Source organism: Ascidiella aspersa, chromosome 5, assembly GCF_963924565.1.
Source record: "Ascidiella aspersa chromosome 5, kaAscAspe10.2, whole genome shotgun sequence".
Classification (NCBI taxonomy): Eukaryota; Metazoa; Chordata; class Ascidiacea; order Phlebobranchia; family Ascidiidae; genus Ascidiella; species Ascidiella aspersa.
In genome coordinates this window covers 25,627,655-25,641,803 of record NC_139451.1, presented here as the reverse complement: position 1 = coordinate 25,641,803, position 14,149 = coordinate 25,627,655, and the positions used below count along the sequence as shown (strand labels likewise).

At 37.3% G+C, this 14,149-nt stretch overlaps 1 protein-coding gene across 1 annotated transcript in view; it reads left to right on the top strand.

Moving 5' to 3' along the window:
* Nucleotides 1-14,149, top strand: part of LOC146145619 (multidrug resistance-associated protein 1-like) — a 34,425-nt gene that overhangs the window by 16,131 nt on the left and 4,145 nt on the right. The window contains exons 17-33 of the mRNA XM_083390371.1: nucleotides 441-567; nucleotides 1,526-1,702; nucleotides 2,635-2,703; nucleotides 3,270-3,368; nucleotides 3,939-4,022; nucleotides 4,507-4,615; nucleotides 5,734-5,842; nucleotides 6,610-6,739; nucleotides 7,285-7,405; nucleotides 8,003-8,092; nucleotides 8,471-8,621; nucleotides 10,017-10,176; nucleotides 10,729-10,819; nucleotides 11,298-11,406; nucleotides 11,978-12,104; nucleotides 12,542-12,643; nucleotides 13,704-13,850. Of these exons, the coding sequence (XP_083246497.1) occupies nucleotides 441-567; nucleotides 1,526-1,702; nucleotides 2,635-2,703; nucleotides 3,270-3,368; nucleotides 3,939-4,022; nucleotides 4,507-4,615; nucleotides 5,734-5,842; nucleotides 6,610-6,739; nucleotides 7,285-7,405; nucleotides 8,003-8,092; nucleotides 8,471-8,621; nucleotides 10,017-10,176; nucleotides 10,729-10,819; nucleotides 11,298-11,406; nucleotides 11,978-12,104; nucleotides 12,542-12,643; nucleotides 13,704-13,850 (2,002 nt within the window). The remainder of the gene's footprint in view (nucleotides 1-440; nucleotides 568-1,525; nucleotides 1,703-2,634; nucleotides 2,704-3,269; nucleotides 3,369-3,938; nucleotides 4,023-4,506; nucleotides 4,616-5,733; nucleotides 5,843-6,609; nucleotides 6,740-7,284; nucleotides 7,406-8,002; nucleotides 8,093-8,470; nucleotides 8,622-10,016; nucleotides 10,177-10,728; nucleotides 10,820-11,297; nucleotides 11,407-11,977; nucleotides 12,105-12,541; nucleotides 12,644-13,703; nucleotides 13,851-14,149) is intronic.

Below are 14,149 nucleotides of genomic sequence, written 5' to 3'. Positions count from 1 at the left end.
TTACCCACAAAAGAGCAATTTAATAATGTAGGTCTTCAACGCTGAATAGCAAAAAGTAGTAATCTTTTCCCAATATTTACAATTGTTTATTTGAATACAAATTATTACGTCATTTAAATGCTGTTCAACTAAAAAATAACTACGAGCCTTTCCATTACAATATAACTACCGGCCTTAAAAGTCAATATCTTGATTTTTTGTTATGTACACTTGTAGCGTATTTTTGTTGTCATTTTGTCGACTGCGAATTCTAACTTTAATTAACAAAAATACGCTACAACACTTAAGTTATTACGTTATTACGTGTTGTTCCTATAAAACGTTACTCATTGTAAATGATGTCACGGCAGAAGGTATTCTTCAGTGGTAATATTGCAACCCGACTGTCGTTAAATCCATAAAAAAGTCAATAGCCTAAAAAAATATCTTGCTTTTCACAGCATCTCGCTTTCTGTTCCGGATGGTGCGTTGGTTGCAGTGGTTGGTCAGGTCGGAAGCGGCAAGTCCTCGCTCATCTCCGCGTTGCTAGGCGACATGGAAAAGAACGAGGGACACGTGTCAGTCAAGGTAAGGCTTTTAGTTTGACTGATATTTCGACCCAAGTAAAGTAACCGGATTTTTTATGAAGATTCCTAAATTTTTCTTGGGGTCGCCACATGGCCTCTTATTGGCAAAGAAAACATGTATATCAGCGGTTAAAAAATCTAGTCTTCTTACATGAGTATATTGTTATTTGTTATTCGTACTGCAGTGTTTCCCTGAGTACGAGATTTTAATTGCCAAGGTTTTTTTTTATTAGCACTTCGGACTTTTTTAGGAATTTAGGATTCCCGTTTTGTACTAACATGCTGTTTGGTTTTAACATGTTATTTTCGTAATGTGCCGAAAATGAAACCCATTAAATATCCCAAAATAAGATCGAAGCCCTACCATCCTTCACGCGAGTTCGCAATATTTTGCCGCTGCTAATGCACGTGTCTGTTGACACTCGCATCTTCCAAATCCAGATGAACGTCGTAATTCTCTAAAATGGAAATGTTTCGTAATATCGGACGGAACCGACATCAAGTAGTCGGGTTGGTGCTAGTGTCTGTGACAATTCGATACTAAATTCATTTTTGCATTTTAGTCACGTCTTGCTTTCCCAACCTAACGTATTCTTCGGCGAAAAGGAATTTGCTCACAGTAAATTAACAGTAGTTACTAACTTTTTTACGCTAAAGTTAAGATGGATTAACAACTTCGAAAACATTACATTTGCGCGATTCAATTTTATTTAATTTGGTAACTTTTGCGAAATAGTATTCGGTTACGGACGGAACACCCCTAGTAAATATAAAGTATTTCCGAGCATAAAACTCTAAAAATGCGGAAATTAATTCCTTTGGGTTGAAATGACCATAGAACAATTATTTAGCGAGGCAAACTTTTTAATCCTTATTAAAAGTTTCTAATGTGTTCTATGCAAATAACTAAACATCGTGTAACAGGAGACGGAAATATCAGAAATCCATTCTATTTCCAGGGCTCTGTCGCTTACGTGGCGCAGCAGGCGTGGATTCAGAACCTGACGGTTCGCGACAACATCATCTTCGGCAACAAGCTTGACGTGTGCAAGTACCAGGATACAGTGGAAGCTTGCGAGCTGAAGGAAGACTTCGAGATGTTGCCCGCTAGCGACCAGACCGAGATTGGAGAGCGGGTGAGTTTAAAAGCAATATTTATAGTACCCGACGTATCCAGGAAGTCTTGGCCAATGCACCTGGGCGAACTTGGCGCGCCGAGATATTTGTGGGGACAATATCTACAAAAGTTGTGCCCCTAAAATGCTGTCTTTGTATTGAATTTCGGAATCCAGCCAACACACCCAAAAAATATTTTTACCGGACATATTGCCCCCAAAAAATTTCCGACGGCCAAGTTGGCCCAGGTGCATTTGTCCAAGGCTTCCTGGATAGGTAGCCGAAACGTCGGACCTATAAATAAATACCAGAACAACTTATTTTCACTATATACTTGCCTGGTAGCAACAGCATATTTATTTATAGCGTCGTTACCTCTAGGGAAAAAGTTTTTTATTTAGTTTTGTACCCAATGAGTAGGTTTTATTTCAGTTATACCCTTTGGTAGCAATTATAAAATTACGACCTGTGATCAATCAGTTGATCAATTGTAATCCACACAGCTCGACATAATAATTTTCTATTAGCATTGAAAATCGAAACCGTTTAAATGCTGGATTATATTTTATGGTTTATGCTGTCAAAGATGACATACCATATAATTTTCAAAATTATTTTGAGAAATCAGTGCTTGTAGGTATTTACATGTAGATTAAGAGACAATCCTATACTTGACATTCGGCCCGTTTGTATTGTTACTTTACTAGGCTTGTGATGCCCGCCTGGCAACTACAAAGGGTTTTACGTTATATCCTACGACTCCAGTCAACAATAAACTTTTAAAGTGATTCAACAGCGAGATGCGGCGCATCTTTGTAAAAGCTGCTGCGATTTGTTTCTATCCAAAAATCAACTATAAAATTGACACCGATGTACTGAAAACCTGATGGGACCCGAAGAGTTTTAAAACTTCTGATGTTTTAGATTAAGTAAAATATATATTTTTTTTCAGGGCATCAACTTATCTGGAGGACAGAAGCAAAGAGTTTCCATCGCCAGGGCCGTCTACCAGGACGCTCAGGTGAGTTATTAGACTCATACTTTATTTCTACTCATATAAAAGGGCGTATTTTAAAGGAATCTAAAACCATTGGCAGCAAGGTTTTCTTAATCTGCCAGTATAGGCAACATGTATATTCCTTACCGTGTCTGATCCTGTCTTTTTTAAAGAGGTTTTATTGTAATTAGTACTTATGATCGACTCGTCTTCTATTTGTACGTATGGTGGAAATTCTAATGTCACATACCTTCGTCAAATGAAACTCTCAACTTCGTTTAATTGGCATTATTGGAAATGAAATTTTCGCTAATATTTATTTTTTAAATAGGTATACTATGCACGGATCCGTAATGTAGCTTGATATAATGAATTTCAAAGCCGAAAAGGTCGAGTAAATAGACATCGTATTGATGACGTTAAGTTAACCAATAGTACAAGAAGGTATCGAAACGTCGTTGCCAAGATGTCGGTTTACTCGATCTTTTTGGCTTTGATATTCTGTATTATTTTACTATTGAGGATGTCAGAATTTTCATAAACCTATAGTTGTTTATTTCGAAAGTTATATAACTGTGTTTTCTTTAAAGGTATACTTGTTCGACGACCCCCTTAGTGCTGTGGATTCTCACGTCGGTAAAAACATCTTCGACAACGTTCTGGGACCACGTGGCTGCCTCAGAAAGAAGGTAGGTAGACTGTGAAAAGTAACAACTATATAATGTATTTATTAAGATACCCTTAAAGCCTTTACGTATTTTCTTATCTGAACAAAACAAAGGTGAATAATTTCTATAATGTTAGACGTTTAATTAGGCTTTAAAATAATGTTAGGTTTCGAAATAATATAATAAGCTTGGATGGGAAGACTTAAAATCTGGTAATATATCAATCTGCATTTCGTGGCAGGTGCACACATTTAGTGGCAGGTGCACAAATTTGTGTGTATACCTGAATTAGTATATTTCACTCTTAAATTTCAAAACACGGCTAAATTGGGGTAGGATTTCTAATTTAAAGTGTGCAAAAAACATAATTGCACACCTGCCTACGTCACAGTTTGGTTCTCCACACCGGAGACCTCGGCGTAAGGAGCCATGAAATTCAGACTGGGTAATTCGTATTAAATCAATTTGAGGTGGCGTTGTAATGTTCGATTAGTTTCAACTACCTACAAGAGAGCAATATGTACGTTTTACAAGCTTATACGATTTACAGAAAAAATCGTACACGAATAATATAAAATATTTTTTATGTAGACCAGAATCCTCGTCACCCACGGAGTTAACTTCCTTACCCAAGTCGACACCATCGTTGTTCTCGTTAATGGCAAGATTACCGAGGTAAAATGTTTAAATTAAACGTTGTTGTTTTATGTACTGACGAGTTACAGTAATAGACAGACGTAAAAAAAATTGTATGTGAATTTATTTCGAAAAAATAGTTATATAGCTGTTCGGCAACTTAGAAATTGAATAACTATAACAATGAAACATACGCAAACATATGTGTTTAACAATTGTGATCTAGCCCTTGGCGTATGGTAGTTTCTCGACTCGCTCCTCTCTGTGTCTCTGTAGCTCAGTTGGTAGAGCGACGTTCCCGGTATGATGGGAGGTCGTGAGTTCGAACCTCACTGCAGGCTAGTTGTTTTTTCTCGCCTGCCTTGCTTGCACAATTGATTACCAGATTCGGTGAAGCTGCGATGGCTTTCTGTGTACTAGCTGTAATAAAGATTTATTTACTATTAATTCATTTTTTCTGTCTTGTTAACTACTTTATTAACTAAAAGATTTCATTGCAGCACTGACAAATATTTGTTTACAGATGGGTGGTTACTACGAGCTTCTTGAAAGGGACCAAGCGTTTGCCGAATTCCTTCGTAACTACGCAGAAAACGACAACGACGAAATATTTGAGGACGAAATGTTATCTGGTGAGTTACGCTGAAATATCTCCCACAATTTAACAAATTCACCAAAACTCCAACCAAATAAAATCCTGTTACTTGAAATACTGATTTAGCCATTCAAAAAATATTAATACTACCGCTTTGGTATTCTTACCACTCAAAATATATAAAATATTTAAATAACGGTTTTATCAAATGTTCTGACTGATGTACTTGTATTCAAAAAGTGTGTTTTTCGCATATTTCTAGTCACATCATATGATGAAGCAAAATTGCGATGGATTTAGTAGTATAATTTTGTCACTTATGTTTTGTCGAAAATCTGCCTCAAGGCCTCAATTATCCATTTTTTGCGACCTGATAAAACACGTTCTTATATCACGAATGCAAACGATAACAGTTGAAAAACGCAAACCGATATTGCATCTGCACCAAATCGGCGCTCGCATCTTATTATGATCGTATCTGTTCATCCACTTCAATCATAACATAAACAAGTCATTATCAGTTAGATTGACATTAACTTATACCACAGTAACATTTGCTACTTATTCGAATATAATTTAAAACAATGTTATATAAATCAAGTAGATATAATATTAATAATAAACGTCTTAATGCTGTAAGCAACTGTAACTAAGATAAAAGACTAACAAGCTATAGTACAACTACAATAGAGCTCCTTACTGCTTGAGGTACAAACACAAAGTTAAGGACAAGATCAAAATCACATGAGCCTAACACATAAATTAAACCACATGAGAGCCATAGGAAAACGGACTCGGGATTCGACGGAGTCGGTTTGTTTTGCTGGAGTCGGACGTGAGTAAGACCACGTAAAACCACCCGAGCCCCGAGTCCGACGTGTGTATTCGCAGTACCAAATTTGGAAACTGCTATGGCCGCCAACTTTAGATTGTAAATGCGGAATAACGTATGGTGCATATCTTCCAACCGTGTATTGTTGCTAGATGAATTATATTGCGTAAGTTACGTAAATTGGCGGAATTCAGGCAGAAGAGTCAGAGTCGGACTCGTGACTCGATGAAATCGCACATTTAGTCGGAGTCGGACACGGGTTATTTTTACCCGACTCCGCGGCCCTGGTTATCAGACTCGAAAACATAGTCTTTTTTTCGCAGCTGCATCCAGTCCACTTCCAGGAGGAGGAGAGGTCGATGATGAGATCCCTGATCCAGTGGTTGGATCCGTTGATTCAGCTACACACGCCGCTCGTCGCAAGTTCGAAAGGTAAGCATATCCAATAATGTTTAACGATATGTAGTTTCTTGCTGACAACCGGGAGATAAATTTTAACTTTTAGTAGTTTGCCGGTTGTAGTCCTGGACTGTAAATGATTAGAAACTTAATTTACTTTCGTTGGACTCAAATTAAACGTGTTTTGGTCAATATTCGTTTTAACACAGCTGACGATAAATAGCTTTTATAAAATTGCGTTGGTCTGAGGTGTACCCATTCTAAATTGCAAAAATTAAAATTCACTTTATTTTAATAAATAATTTGACGCAATTTTGGAGATCAGGATTTAAATTTTTATTCAATTGTAAATTTTAGCACAACCGGCGATAAAAACCTCAAAAATAACTAAAAAAAAACAAAGTTACGTTTTTTTCGATGGCATTAATTCCGTCTCTTCGTTTTACAAATTCGCATCAAACAACTGAAATATACATTCACACAATGTGCATTCTGTGATCTATCTGGGAGTCGTACTGACCAACGCTAACTGCACCCAATATAGTGTACACAACAAACCTTCGGCAAGACTTACCGAAATACGTCAGCCTAGACAAGAGCTAGAAAAACGGCTAGCCTGTGGTGAGGTTCGAACTCACGACCTCTGACCACATCGGGGCCGTCGCTCTATCAACCGTACATACAGCTCCTATAATCCTGATCAGGCTGACGGATTCGGTAAGCCTTTCCGAAGGCATTTTGTGTCGCATCGAACAAGGCAACATCTTTTTTCCAAATATATGTTTCTCCTTGTTTTAAAGGCAGCGAAGCCGCAAATCACTGTCGGAGCACGCCACCAGGAAAAGCGACCGTGTATGCAAGATGCCAGCCACTAAGAAGAACGCCGTCGACGATAAGCTGATCACTACCGAAACCGCCGAAACTGGAAATGTAAGACAACTCTATATTGGAAAAGTTTATTTGGCGTTTTACGCGATAGAATGAATTACGCCGCAAAAAAGCTTTAAACTCGTATAAATTAGTATTTACATTTTTTGATCCTAATGATGCTTTTCAAATTTGAAAGTTCGTTAACCACCGGACGCTGTCATAAAATACAAGCCTAAAAAACATTCAGCCTAATTTCTGCATAGTTTTTTAGAAATACTTTGTTTTGTTTGTAACTGTGTAATTGAAATTGTTGTAGCTGTGTGGTTTCGACCAATGTGCAATTCATTCTTGATAAAATTAGTTGACAATCGCTTAAAAAAAATGGGAATTGTTTCGTGTAACTTTTCAGTAAAATGTAAAAAAAAAATTGTTTCGTGTAACTTTTCAGTAAAATGTGGAAAGGGATAGCATACGTTTTCACGGCCAATTTAAAAAAAGGAACTACCTAAAATATATTGTTGCGTCAGTTCGGTGGATTGGATAATTCGAGTGGCCTAACAGTTAATGGCGAAATAAGAACTAGAGCATTCATTTACTTTTTGTAGGTCCGACTAGCTGTGGTTACGTCTTATATGCGTGCACTTGGTTACCCGGTTTGCTTGGCCATCACATTACTCTACACACTTCAGAACGGACTCTCCGTGTACTCCAACATCTGGCTATCAGGTGAGCTTACCATTGTCGGTGCCCTGTTTCTAGAATGCACGCATTTTCCGTCGGTTACCAAAACAAAGAGGAAATTTAGTAATCTTTATAAAGTTTTAACAGTAAAACAAAACAAAATTACAGGTGAACAAATTACGGGATTTAAAACTTGTTTATAAGCTACTTATTACATAAACAACATCAATTTTGCAAAAACTGGGGCCTTATACCAACCTGCGACGAAAAACGTGCCGCGGTCTTCATTGAAGTTTTATAAAATAGTGTACGCTGCATATCTTTTTTCTCTAATTTTGTTTGTTGTATTAATAAAAACATGCCTCCTATACCAGGCAACAATTACGCCATTAACATGTAAGTAAACCTGCAGCAAAGCATTTGTTCCACTTTTGTTAAATATTTTTCGGAAAAAAGCTTATCAAATTTTGGAGCATAATGCTCGGAGGTTGTAGTACGTAATAAGAAGTAGGTACCTACTTCTTATGGGCTTTGATGTTCTCATTACAGCTTATCAAGTGTTTTAAGACCTTGATTGGTGTACATTGTATAAACCGCTAACAAGGTTTTGCCCGCTAAACGAGTGAAACGTTTTTTCTTCAGAATGGAGCGACGACCCCGTTAACCCTGACGGCACACAGAACACAACTGGAATGCGACTTGGTGTTTACGCTGGGCTCGGCTTCTCACAAGGTAAGCATCCTTGATTTATGCCTTTCTATGCAGAAAACGTTGTATGTAAGACAAAAACGCCCACAGTGTTTTGATCTACGTTACTGTCACTTGGTTTTCAGTTATTGACCCCGACCCGATATTTTCAAAGAGCCCTTAATTTACCTTTAATCTTTACCCAAACATCTGTTCAATTACTCAAAATATCTTTATGGTTAAGCCGCAAAAAATGCAAAATATAAAGTTCCATGCAATAAAACGATCAGCATGGAAAAATAAATAAGTCAAAAAACACCATTAATAGGCCGAAAACCCAAGAAAGATTTCAGATTCTCTTATTCACCCTATTATATGGCTATTTAATAGATAAAAATCATAAATAATCTTGTTTTTGCACAGCATTTTCGGTTCTTATTTGCTCTTTCACGTTGTCGTTTGGTGCCGTGGCCGCCGCCAGAATGTTGCAAGCGAAGATGCTTCACAGCATAATGAGGGCTCCCATGGCCTTCTTCGATACAACCCCGCTCGGAAGGATAATGAACCGATTCAGGTGCGCTGAAGTTTTTTTTGTTGCTTATATAACCAACCGGCTCCGGTAGTTACAAACGAAAAGCGTTATTTGCACAGTAAAAAGGGTTGCTATACGGAAAGCAAGATCATAGCGTAAGTATTTTGTGCAAGGCAAGGCTACAAAACTTGGTTTATGCTCATTGCTCAGGCAGGGCTGCGGGGTCGGTTAAAAACAACCAGAGTCCGACTCCGGTCAAAACATGAACCCGAGTCCGACTTCCCAAGTCCCGAGTCGAATCCGGCCAAATGTGTCATTTTTCGAGTCCCGAGTCCGGCTCCAACTCTGCAAGCTGTATTTCACCAATTTACGTAAATAACACCAATCCACTCATAGGAGTGTCGCCATTATTACGGTCTTGTGAGTTCCGAAATTGGTACTGCGCACGTCGCACTTGGGACTCTGGTATAGTCTAACTTGAGTTGCGAGTCCCGAAACCGACTCCAGCGAAACAAACCGACTTGGTTGAGTCGCCAGTCCGACTCCACAGCCCTGCGCTCAGGTTAGCACCCACGACTTAAAAAACCGACCAAGTTACACAGGCTCAGAAAGAAGCAAATCGAGTAACAACCATAGCACATATAATAGTCACCTTCTGCTACATCCTGTTCGTAGGCAGAACTTCATTAAAGAACAACATTATTAAAGCGACAAAATCACAAATGCTCATATGTAAATGTATTTCACATTTATATTAATAATTCAGCAAAATATTTTGTGGTAAAGAGGATTTTCTATAACTTATAACATTTGCGATCTGCAAAATAAGTGACAGGTACAGTGGTTCTCAAACTATGTGCCTTAAGAGATTGTGAAGTGTACCGCAAAACTTTTTATGTAACTTTACATTTACAATTAGGCATTCGAGCAAGGGCGTAAAAGCACACTACCCATAAAATATTTTATACTTGTAATAATCTATAATTGTCGATTTACTGTATTAGATTGTTGTATTAGCTAAAACGCGATTTTTTAATGGTATTGGTACGCCGCAATCTAAAACAATTACAAAACCAACAGTCTGATACCCCGAATAAACCAACAGTCTGATACCCCGAATAAACCAACAGTCTGATACCCCGAATAAACCAACAGTCTGATACCCCGAATAAACCAACAGTCTGATACCCCGAATAAACCAACAGTCTGATACCCCGAATAAACCAACAGTCTGATACCCCGAATAAACCAACAGTCTGATACCCCGAATAAACCAACAGTCTGATACCCCGAATAAACCAACAGTCTGATACCCCGAATAAACCAACAGTCTGATACCCCGAATAAACCAACAGTCTGATACCCCGAATAAACCAACAGTCTGATACCCCGAATCTTTCTACCCTAGAGCTAACCACTAATTACTTTCCACTACAGCAAGGACGTGTATCTCGTGGACGAAGTAATTCCCCGGAGTATGGCCGGTTTTGTGGCCACTTTCTTCATGACCCTGTCCACGTTCTTCGTCATTATTTTCAGCACACCGATCTTCGGCGCTGTGGTCGTTCCAATCCTTATCCTCTACTGGTTTGTGCAGGTAATTGAGCTGCGGCGTACACCAGTCAGTTTAGTATCCTTGGTATAGCTTAATGGAATCTGTAAAAACCTTTTTTGTAATACGCATGTTTCACCCTTTAGAAAATGCTTTATTTAGCGTTTTTATTATGGTATGTAGCGGTTTTCCGCGACTAATTAGGATGGATTGACAAATGACAGATAATTTCGATCTACACTGTTATTCGATACAAGAGAAATATATATTTTTTTCATTAGGAAAACATGCTTACTTGAGGTAGAGGTATAATACAAAACCTTTTGAGCTAAGAAAATCACTCAGTTTTTATATTACTTTTTTTATATTAAGCCCCCTTTTTTATCAATCAACCCCTAGATTAAGGTAGTTAGTTTAGCCAAAAAGAAAAGCCGGAGAACTTTTTTTGGGGGGAATGCAATGCTAGCTATTGCGCCTTTTACTTCTTAACATTGCCATTAGCTCAGAAAAGATAAACAGGTGGATTAATGTTATTATCTGAAAGTTTTAATGTTATTATCTGAAGTGTGTAACCTAACCTTTTTTTGTTTTTCGCAGCGTTTCTACATCCGCACATCTCGACAGCTCAAACGTCTCGAGTCGATTAGCCGCTCTCCTATCTATTCGCACTTTAGCGAGACAATGAACGGTAAGTTTGAGATTTCCTGGTGTCCGCTTTTCTATAGGTCATGTAAAAATATCGATTTTTTCTGGAGAAATGCAGCTTTTCTTAAATGTTCGATCGAATATCAACATCCTTCCGCACTTTTATCCGACTTTGCTATGACAGTTTTAAGTTTCAAAGCCTATATTTTAAACATATTGCTCATCAAACTATAATCTCTTGAGAAGCGCACCGCTTCGAACAATAATCATTAATGCATTTCGCCATATAACTGGCATTATCTGTTCAGCTATACAAATAAATAATAAAGGGAGCACGATTTTATTGTGGAAAAACATACTAAGCAAATTATAATCTTTGACAATTATACACATTGAAGCGTTTCATACCGTTAGTTGAACCTCCTATTTCAAAGCACCATTACTCTACCCCCGACATTACGCCAGCCCACTCACCGTTTAAAACGAAATACTTTGTTGTCAACTTTTATATCATTTTTAAGGAACCACGACGATACGAGCTTACGGTCTTCAGAAGAACTTCATCAAGCAAAACGAAGCGAAAGTCGACACCAACCAGATGGCCTACTACCCAAATATCGTATCTAACAGGTAATTGGTGGATTTGTTTCTTTATTTAGCCTTAAAACGATCTACTTTCGTCTGATATTATGACATACTGCAGATCTAACCCCTATTTTTTTCCGTTTATTGCTTGGCGTTTTGCTTTTATCAAAAATCACTTTAAACGTAAACTTAATGAAATAAAACTACTGATACTGTTTGTTTTAGCATTGAACCGGTCGTATTTTTTTAGAGTTACTTTTACTAGCTGACGAAAGTATTTAATTGAGGTCAAGAACTGATTTATTCATGGAATCCTGGTAGACTTTTCATCCTTACACAACAATACAATTAATAACTAGATTAAAAAACCCAAGCACTGTCAGTTATTTTATTTATTGTGTTCGTATGTCTCACATGTACACAGATTTTATTAAACACATATATTTGTGGGCGTCTTTCATTAAGTCTCACATGCTTATCTCAATGCCTAATGAAATTCTTATACATTATTTTACAAAAGTTGCTGAACTATTTAGAATATCTCGACACATACTTTTGTGCACAGCTCACACTCAAAAACGCTGCTTTAAACAAAAACCACTGTATCATTTGACAGGTGGCTCGCCCTTCGACTTGAGATAGTCGGCAACCTGATCGTCCTGTTTGCCGCCATCTTTGCTGTGGTCGAGAAAGGCCACATTGCATCTGGAATGGTCGGTCTCTCAATATCCTACGCGATGCAGGTAAGCTGTTTAACTCGAATATCGCATTTTTTTTAATTTAATAACCCATTTAATTAGTTTTATTAATAACCTAGAAAACGCCATTTTAATTAATAGCAATTTATATAATAATGAAACCAAATTATTTTTTCTGTTGGTAGCCATGCAAGCGAAGTAGGTTTTCGTAAAGGTGAAATATTTTATCATTAGTAAAGGCAGAACTTTTTACGTACTTTTTTAATTTTTTAAGTTTTTTGGAACTCTTGAAATTGTATCAAACAAAACAGGCATTTTTGTTTTGATAAGAGGAAAAACTAATATGGATTTACAAAGTGATATTAAATGAATCGTACCCTAAATAAATTGATTTTGGTGTGAAAAAAAACTAATTATATTTCTTTATCCTACGGTTTTAGAACTGCGTTTTCCAATATAATACCCTCCTTCGTGATTTTCAGATCACGTCGATTATGAACTGGGTGGTTCGATCTGCGAGTGAAGTGGAAACAAACATTGTGGCTGTGGAGAGGGTCGAGGAATACACCAACGTTGACCAAGAGGTGAGTTCACCATTTGTCTCCTAGAAGCAACTTTATTAAGGTAGTCCAGGTGATTTTCAACCTGTGGTCCACGTTACGCGAGTGGTGCGCGAAGACTTTTCAGGTAATACGAGAGCAGTTCTGTTAGGTGGTACGCTTCCAGAAAAAATGTTGAGAATAACTGATCCCTAGGTTAAAACGTTTAAATTTCCATAGGTGGTTTAAAAAGCCCACACATCACTCCGAACCCTTTTAAGTTTGTGTAAAACAGTATTACCAACGTTTTTTAGGCTCTCCGCCTTTTAAAACGTTTTTTTAATGATAATCTCTATAATTTAAAACAAATTTACCTACCAACAAAACACGCACATTTTTAGAGGTTTTGTTTCGGAACTCATAAAACAGTAAAACTGGAGTTGATCGGTTCTATATCCTATAATCGAGTTCGCCTAAAGAGCAATATTCTATTTGTAAGCCCTCGCGTTTGTGAAAAACCAAGGCGTTCGTATGATAGCTTTATGAGGAGTCCCACAATGCTAAACCCTATTTTGACGCATTTTTTTCTTTCGAATATCTTTTCCCAGTGTTTTGATGACTTAAGTCACTGTTTTCAAGTGGCTTGGGTAACTGTTTTTAAATGACTTTACATGACTTTAACCTTTTTTGTTCAAAATCACTTTTGCATAAGTTTTGCTCATAAAACATTGGCTAATGGCTATATTGCGTTTGTGTTATTTTTTAGGTGAGTTATTGCTCATAATCGTACGGTTTTAATAATTTTAATAGATAAAGACGTTTGATTTTTATGAGAAGGACTTAGCTTAAAAGTGACTTGCTTTCATTAGTGCTTGACTAAGATTCGACTTGTTATTATTTAAAAAACTAAATTGTTATTTATTCAAACGCTTGACTAGGAGTAGGGAATAGTTGCACAAATGACTTGACTTGGGCTTAGGTTATTTTACAAATAACTTGACCAGGACTTTAGTCATTTCAAAAAAAATTGTTTACAACACTGGCTTTCCCCTCGGATTGAAATTTATCTAATTGGTTTCCTAAATTCCGTCGTTTCCCGTTATAGGCTCCCCTGCAAATAGCCGACCGTTCTCCCCCTATGGACTGGCCTGAGTTCGGAGGAATCCGCTTCGACCACTACAGCACGAGATACAGACCTGATCTCGATCTTGTGGTCAGGGACATCAACGTCAACATCCAGGGAGGCGAGAAGGTAAAGTAAAATTGCTGTGAAAAAAAAGTGACTCGGAAACAGATTCAGGTTATTTTTTGTGTTTTATACGTCTGGTAAAAAATCCAAAGCGTTTCAGGCGAATGTGAAACGATTTTTCGCAATTTAAAATTTTGAAAGAAAATGTAATTCAAAAAATTTAAAATGTTAACTGAAGGACAGATAACAATATTAGTCCTTCAAGGAAATTGATTTTTATCTTCCATGGTATAAAACTTGTTTTCAAGCTAAAAATATACTCTTTCAGATAACGTAATACAAATTTATACTCGTGATTTGGA